This window comes from Mandrillus leucophaeus, unplaced genomic scaffold (genome assembly GCF_000951045.1).
Source record: "Mandrillus leucophaeus isolate KB7577 unplaced genomic scaffold, Mleu.le_1.0 Scaffold338, whole genome shotgun sequence".
NCBI lineage: Eukaryota > Metazoa > Chordata > Mammalia > Primates > Cercopithecidae > Mandrillus > Mandrillus leucophaeus.
In genome coordinates this window covers 328,195-336,782 of record NW_012103565.1, presented here as the reverse complement: position 1 = coordinate 336,782, position 8,588 = coordinate 328,195, and the positions used below count along the sequence as shown (strand labels likewise).

The 8,588-nt window shown below is 38.3% G+C and overlaps 1 protein-coding gene across 1 annotated transcript in view; it reads right to left on the bottom strand.

The window, feature by feature from the left end:
* Window positions 1-8,588, bottom strand: part of NEK3 (NIMA-related kinase 3) — a 39,648-nt gene that overhangs the window by 16,346 nt on the left and 14,714 nt on the right. The window contains 8 exon segments of the mRNA XM_011988739.1: window positions 229-301; window positions 1,002-1,202; window positions 4,696-4,750; window positions 7,466-7,552; window positions 7,645-7,731; window positions 8,151-8,168; window positions 8,417-8,420; window positions 8,551-8,576. Of these exon segments, the coding sequence (XP_011844129.1) occupies window positions 229-301; window positions 1,002-1,202; window positions 4,696-4,750; window positions 7,466-7,552; window positions 7,645-7,731; window positions 8,151-8,168; window positions 8,417-8,420; window positions 8,551-8,576 (551 nt within the window).

Genomic DNA, 8,588 nt, shown 5'->3' with positions numbered 1-8,588 from the left:
GTCATTAAAATATCCAAAACTAGGCTTTTTAAAACCCCAATTGTTTCAGGGATCAAAAAGGACAGTACTCAGTACAGAATTACATCTAAAATAACAAAAAGAAAATGTTCATTTGAGGAGTATCTCTGATAATCATCTCTAATAACCTAAAAATTATGTATTTCTTTTCTGTTATAGTATATTTTTAAAAGAGCACTTCACAAAATATACTCTGTCCAAAATTCTTACTTTTTTTTCTTGGTGTATTATGCTTCAAATTTTTTATTTCTTCTAATACCTCCTCACCATATTCCATGATGATCTGAAATTTAAAGTTGAGAATTTAAAGATGTGAAAACATATTTTTCTATAGATACTGCTGTGATATCATTTCATCATCAGCATTTTCAGCACAATAATATTTCAAGTTGAAAAACAAAAGTGCCACTTAAAAAAGTACATATACGCCGGGCATGGTGGCTCACACCTGTAATCCCAGCACTTTGGGAAGCCGAGGCGGGCAGATTGCTTGAGGTCAGGAGTTCGAGACCAATCTGGCTAACATGGTGAAACCCTGTCTCTACTAATACAAAAAAATTAGCCGGACATGGTGGTGTGTGCCTGTAATCCCAGCTACTTGGGAGGCTGAGGCAGGGGAATTGCTTGAACCAGGGTGGTGGACGTTGCAGTGAGCTAAGATCACGCCACTGCACTCCAGCCTGGGCGACAGGGCGAGACTCCATCTCAAAAAAAAAAAGTACATATAATTTAGATAGACAAATGCAGACATTTATATATGTCTAAAAAAGGTCTGGAAGGATATACAAACTGTGATTATACTTGGGCAATAGCATTGTTGGGGGGAAAAGAGGAAGGAAAGGAGGTTTTAATTTTTTATTTTTAATATACTTCTGTACCATTTGGATTTTGATGAGCACATGTAACATGTAATGTTAAAAGATAACAAACCATTTTACCATACACTTGAAAACTGTTCACAGCCAATCCAACACAGATCATACCTCGGGGGATAGGCACTTGTGGACAAGCCGAGCTATGATGCCTTGAGAGAGAAGCGTTGTAGCCGAGGGGCGATGTGAGGGATTCCTTTTAAACATCTGCTTGACTAGGAACTGAAGTTCGTAGGAGTAATGAGATGGCAGAGGACTGATGGACCCTTGACACACTTTGAGGATAAGATTTTTCCAACTATTTGCCTGAAACTGAAAAGAAAAATTGAACTTTACAAGCAGATACAGGGGAAGAAATGGAAGTAAGAAACTACCAGTTATGTAGACTATTTTAATTTTATAAACATATCTGCTATCTGGTCATTTTTCTGTCTAGAGGTGCCGTTAAGATACCATTATATAATCTTAAGGTGGTTTAGGAGAAAGTCAAGCGTGAATGGTAAAAACCTTTGCCATCTAGAAAAAGTATTTCCATCAATACCTGCTTTGTCTACCTTATTAGTCCTAATGATTTTGCAGATATACATTATAAGTATATATTGAAAATCAAAGTAATATATACATATGGCTTTTTAAAACATCAAATGATACTAAAAGGTTTATAATAAGTGTAATATCCCTTTGCTCTGCCCCTCCCCAGAAACTGCCAGGCCTGCTCCATAGCAACACGCACTTCAGACTTTGCTGGTTTTCTACAGGTGGTTTTTTGGCTTGAGTGCAACGGTGCAATCACAGCTCACTGCATCCTTGACCTCCCGGGCTCAAGTGCTCCTCCCACCTCAGCCTTCCAAATAGCTAGGACTACAGGCATATGCCACCATGCCCAGCTAATTTTTAAATTTTTTTTTTTTTTTTTAGAGGCAGGGTCTTGCTATGTTGTCCAGGCTGGTCTTGAACTCCTGGGCTCAAACGATCCTCCCACTTTGGCTTCCCAAAGTGCTGAGATTACACGCATGAGTCACAGCACCTGGCCAGACTTTTCCAATTTTAAACTTCTACTGCAAAATCCTTTTTAACCATTCCCGTCATTAAAGCAGCTATTAAAATTTGACGAGTAACACTGTGGGATATACGACGACAGACTGGAGTAAAATTTTTAAAGTTTTCAATGTATAATAAATACATCAGAACTAACATGAGATGTCAGCCTTGGAAATGCTTATGAAAGAATGTGTTAGCATTCTACCTTGAAAGTGTATTGCCCTAATACCTACATGATGGGTTGATAGGTGCAGCAAATCACCCATGGCACACGTTTACCTATGTAATAAAGTTGCATACTCTGAACATGTACCCCAGAACTTAAAATAAAAATTTAAAAAAAGATATTTTATTAATTTGCTGCTAGTTACATTTGAAAATGTTTTCTGCTGATCTGTATGTTTTTATTTATGGTATCTTTAAAATTTAGTATAGTCAAATTTATTCATCATTTTTCCTTAATAGTTTCTGCTTGTTGAATCTTGCTTAAGAAATGTTTCTACACCTCAAGGCTATATTAGATGTTAATTACAGTTTGGCATATATGGAAGTTTTTTGTACTATCTTTGTAATTTTTCTGTAAATCTAAAACTGTTTTAAAATTTAAAAGAAGTTTATTTTCAAAAAAGTATATTGTCCTGTGAATAAAAAATGCAAGTGAATATATGAAAAAGAGAAATCAACACGTAACAAAGTACAAATGCTGATAATGACAACTACTGCTGAATCTGCTTTGCCTCCGGCTTTTTAACCATTACACTATCTGCATTTCCCAAAGGTTTGAGAACAACTTTTGTCTTCAAGCAGACAAGGGATGACAGATCTCGTGCCAAATATTCTGGGCACTATAGTCCTTAATACTCATTCTTGCTAGAAAAAAGAAGAATGTGTACATGTAAGTTATGAAAAAAGATACAATCAGGAAGTAAAGAATTAAAAGATGTTGGAATTTTAAAAATAATTTTATTCGTAGACTATGGTGGCTCTCAACTTGGGCTGTACATTGTAATCACCTGTTTTAAAAACAGTAATGCCCAGAACATTTTCAGAGATTTTATTTCAATCACTGTGCTGTGGGCCTAGGCATCAGCATTTTAAAGGTTCCGCAAGTTGTTCTAACTGTGTAGCTATCATTATAAACCACTTATATTCAAAGATAACCTCTCATTAATACCAGGTGTCTTCAGTTTGAGTTACTTTCATCTGGTAGTGATAACGATTGTTTCTCAACCATTCACCCTCTTCTGAGCTCTATGTGCCCTCAAGTACATCTGCAAAAAAGTCAACTTTCAATCTGTGCCCAAAGAACAGAATTTATTTCTATGCAAAGCTAAGAACTAATAGGAATTAGCCCTGCAGTTGTTGTTCTATGTAATAAACTATGGCTGAACAAGCAGGACAAGTTATTTAACCTTTTTTTGGTTCATATTTTTAAAAATATCTTGAAAAAACATACAATAGGGCAAAGTCTATGTTTTCATGATATGTCAGTTAGAGAGGAAACTCATATGATAAGTGAAATCTAACTGCAAAAAGCTGTGAGGAAAAAAATGCTGCAGCCACTCTTGCAAAGTTTGGTGCTTCCTCAAAAAGCTAAATACAATTCCCATATGAGCTGGCAGTTCCACTGCTAGATACAGACCTCAAAATTTGGAATCAGGGACTCTAACAGATACCTGTACACCATTGTTCATAACAGCATTATTTACAACAGCCAAAAGACAGAAACAACTCAAGTGTCCCTCAACAGATGAATGGATAAACATGTCTATACACTCAATGGAATACTATTCAGCCATAAAAAGGAATGGAATCCTGATAGATGTTACAATATGAATAAACCTTGAAAACACTGTGCTAGTGAAATAAACCAGACACAAAAAGGCAAATGTTGTATAATTCCAGTTGTATGAAATATCTAGAATATGCAAATTCATGAGGCAGAAATTAGACTGGGGGGCTGGGGAAAGGGAAGAAATGGGGAGTAACTGTTTAATGGGTAGAGTTTCTGGTTGGGGTAATGACAAAAGTTTTACAAAGAGATAGTAGTGGCTGGGCGTAGTGGCTCACACCTGTAATCCCAGCACTTTGGGAGGCTGAGGCGAGTGGATCACCTGAGGTCAGAAGTTTGAGACCAGCCTGGTCAACATGGGGAAAATACAAAAAAATACAAAAATGTCTCTAGTAAAAACACACACACACAATTAGCTGGGCATGGTGGTATCCACCTGTACTCCCAGCCACTTGGGAGGCTGAGGCAGGAGAATCACTTGAACCCAGGAGGTGGAGGCTGCAGTGAGCTGAGATCGCGCCACTTCACTCCAGACTAGGTAACAGGGCAAGACTCCGTCTCTAAAACAAAACAAAACAAAACAAAACCCCCAAAGAGATAGTAGTGATGGTTGCACAATATTGTGAATGTAATTAATGACAATGAAATGTATACTTACAAATGGATAAAATGGCAAGTTTTATATTTATCAAAATAAAAAATTAAGAATAGCAAAAAGAAAGAAAAGAGGAAAAGAGAAAGAAAAAGAGAGAGAGAAAGGTTATGTATTGCACAGCAAAACTAAATAATGGAAATTTCCTATTAGTATATGCTACAAAACTAACTCAGGGCAGATGACTGCACTGGAAACATATACAAACTTTTATAATGACTTCATCCTAGGGAAGCAAACTGCCAACTAGAATCTGTCACATTATTAGGACTCAGCTAGATATGACAAGCTGCCTTTTCCATTTTGCATGCCATACTTACTGGATGCCTAAGGGTACAGAGTTCATACAGAATGCATCCCAAGGACCAGATGTCACTGAAAGCATAAAGAAGCAATGTAATCACAAGTGGGTTATGTATTTTCTAGAACAAAAAATAATTTCTTACCTTTAATAAGAACAGATATCACAAGTAATTCCCAGGTATTAAAACATATAATTTTGGTCTAACACCTAGATACTTCCTAAGAGTAATGTTCACAATAAAACTCTCTGCTCTTCAATCCCCACCCCTTCAAATCAGGGTGGTTAAAATATCACTTCAGTAGCATTTGGGAATTCAGTAGCAAGAGGGAATATTTACAGACTCAGCTGATCACAGCTGGAGAAGGACTCTGGAAGGCATCCAGTGAGGCTTCTATTCCCACCACCCTGGACACAGCACCCAGCCTTTGATCACATCTCCTGCTGGGCAGCTCTCTACTTTCCACACAGTCTGCTGGATGGCTCTAAGGGATAGGATTCTTCCTTTCCTTTTTTTTTTTTTGAGACGGAGTCTTGCTCTGTCGCCCTGGCTGGAGTGCAGCGGTGCAATCTCGGTTCACTGCAAGTTCTGCCTCTCGGGTTCACGCCACTCTCCTGCCTCAGTCTCCCAAGTAGCTGGGACTACAGGTGCCTGCAACCACGCCTGGCTAATTTTTTTTTTTTTCTGTATTCTTTTTAGTAGAGACGGGGTTTCACCATGTTAGCCACGATGGTCTCGATCTCCTGACCTCGTGATCTGCTGGCCTCAGCCTCCCAAAGTGCTGGGATTACAGGCATGAGCCACTGCGCCCGGCCACCGTTTTCTTTTTTTTAAGGGATGGGGTCTCACTGTGTTGCCCAGGCTGGAGTGCAGTGGTTATTCACAGGCATGATGTCACTGTACTGCTGCCTTGAACTCCTGGGCTCAAACAATCCTCCTGCCTCAGCCTCCCAGGTAGTTGGGACTATAAGCACGCACCACCAGGCCCAGCTCCTCTAGACTTTTCTAAATGGTATTTTTTTACTTTAATTAATGGTTTTTACCAACTATTTCCCCTTTTAGTTTTCTATTTTAATTTCAAATCTACAGAAAAGTCGCAAATGTCCACATGCCCTTACGTAGGTTCCCCAATCATTTTCATTGGCCATGTTTGGGTGCTAATCTCCCTCCTCTATATCTATCTGAATCTCTCGAAAAAAGGTTGCAGGCCGGGCGTGGTGGTTCACACCTGTAATCCTAGCACTTTGGGAGGCCGAGGAGGGCAGATCAGAAGGTCAGCAGTTCGAGACCAGCCTGGCCAATATGGTGAAACCCCGCCTCTACTAAAAAATATAAAAATTAGCCGGGTGTAGCGGCAGGTGCCTGTAGTCCCAGCTACTCAGGAAGCTGAGGCAGGAGAATCGCTTGAACCCATGAGGCGGAGTGCAGTGAGCCAAGATTGTGTCATTGCACTCAAGCCTGGGCAACAGAGTGAGACTCCATCTCAAAGAAAAAAAAAAAAAAAGGTTGCAGGTATCAAACACTTCATCCCTACACACATCAGCATGTATTTCCTAAGAACAAAGACGTACACTTTCCCTCATAAACACAATACTGTTATCACATCCAAGGAATTTAATCTCAATTCAGTAACATTATTTAATATTTACTGCATACCCAAATTTCCTCAATTGTCCCAACAAGTCCCTGTAGAACTGTTTCGCCCCCATTCAGTCCATTCTACTCTTTAAGAAACCTATTTAGTATATTTGCTTTTCAGAAAGCAAGTCAGCATAAAGTAACAACAGTGTTGTTTCTCCTTCTAGGAATCCATGCCAAGAATGTGATATAAAACAAGGATAAATTTATATACAAAAGGTATGTTAATTACAGCACTGTTTATGAGACTGAAATCTAGAAATATAAGGCCAACAACAGAGGAATTACTAAGTAAATTTTGGAAGTGCCATATAGTAAAATATATGCAGCCATTAGAAAATTTATGAAGAGTTTAAGTATGTGGGGAAATGACTATAATATAAAATGACAAAAGCAAATTATATATAAAATATACTTTATATATATATATAAAATATATATATATACTTTTAGGGGGAAAAGTGAATGAAGAAAAAAACATTAAAATATTACTGGCAGTTGGGAAGAGTGGGTGATTTCCATGTCCTTTCTTACAGGTCTATTTCCAATCTTCCCTGCACGTCCATCCCCACAATAGGCACATATAACTTATATTCAGAAAAAAATACTGCATTTTAAATCATTAAGACCTTCATACTAACCTCCTTCAATCAATTTACCTATCAACCAAGTGCTTACAATCTAGCCCTGTAAATGCCAACTCAATGACACAATCTATTGATTATCAAATGTTGCTGTACATTGGAATCACCCAATGATCTTGAAAAATTACTGGTGCCTGCTTCTCACCCTTTGCCATTATGATTTAATTAGCGTAGATGCAACCTGGGATTTGGGATTTTTATAAGTGGGAGCAGCAAAGTTTGGGAACCACTGATATAATTCATACCGTCCCTAGAATGACTGGCCTTTCTTTCAGCATTTGCTCCTCTCAGCTATAATTAATAGCAATTGGAAAACTATTACTTTTATCTAGCAGCCTAGCAACATAGATTAGAAATATAGATTCCAGACTGCTTTCAGATATATTTTTTAAAAACCAATATGATCCATGCATCTGTTTTGAAGTGACATCGGACTCTTGCATCATCTGCAGGCTAAAATGCCTGTCACCAAATGGGCATCCTTACATCAAATATGCAGCACTCACCTTTTATTGTTATAAGGCAGGTTTTCCCAAATTTCTGGAGGCACATAATAAGGTGTTCCCACATAGGTACAAGCAAATGCCATCTGACTAAAACCAAAAAAAGGCAAAGAATGATTACAGAACATTCCTGAAAATGGATGTTTTGATTACTGTCACTACCGTAGAACAGACACACATACTTGGAGAGAAGACGGGCAGATCCAAAGTCTCCCAATTTCACTTTTCCATTTTGAGTGAGGAAGATATTCTGCATTTAAAAAGAAGAACTCAGATTATGTCTTCCATCATCGAACATGAGGCAGATAAGCTGTCTTCCAAAGCCTGCTGATGATGGAGATTAAGGGTAGAAATGCTGACAGCTGAGTCCCAGAGTGGAACACAAAACACCAAGATCCCCTCTTGACAGCTAGACATTCCCCTGCATGGAAACTCAGGATGAGTGCTTCAAAATCTAACAAGCAAGTTTTAGGTTGTATCAGCAGACTCAATCGACCCGGTGAGAACCTGTGTCAGGGTGATGCCACATGGCAGGCCCAGGTGTCAATCGTTTTCCATCTGAGAACACATGGACTTAGTAAGTGGTCACTAAAAGAGAGCTAGGACACATTAACATACACAGTCACGTGCTGCATAACCATATTTCAGTCAACAACGGATGGCATATATGACAATGGTCCCAGAAGACTATAATACTGTATTTTTACTGTACTTTTTCTACGTTTAAATACACAAATACTTACCATTGTATTACAATTGCCTAAGAAATTCAGTACAGTAACATGCTGCACAGGTTTTTAGCCGAGAACCAACAGGCTACACTATATAGCCTAGGTGTGTAACAGGCTATACCATCTAGGCTTGTGTAAGTACACTCTACGATGCTCACACAACAAAATCACCTTACGAAGCATTTCTGAGTACTTGTCCCCCTATCACTAAGTGATGCATGACTGTACTACTACAGAGATTTCAATGACTTTTTCTCAGGTATTACTTTATTTGGTTAGTATAAATATTAAGTAAAAGGGTACAAAGTTTCAGTTAGGACAAGTAAGTTCCAGTGATCTGTTGTACAACATGGTGACTATGGTTAATAATAATGCATAGAATACTTAATACTTAA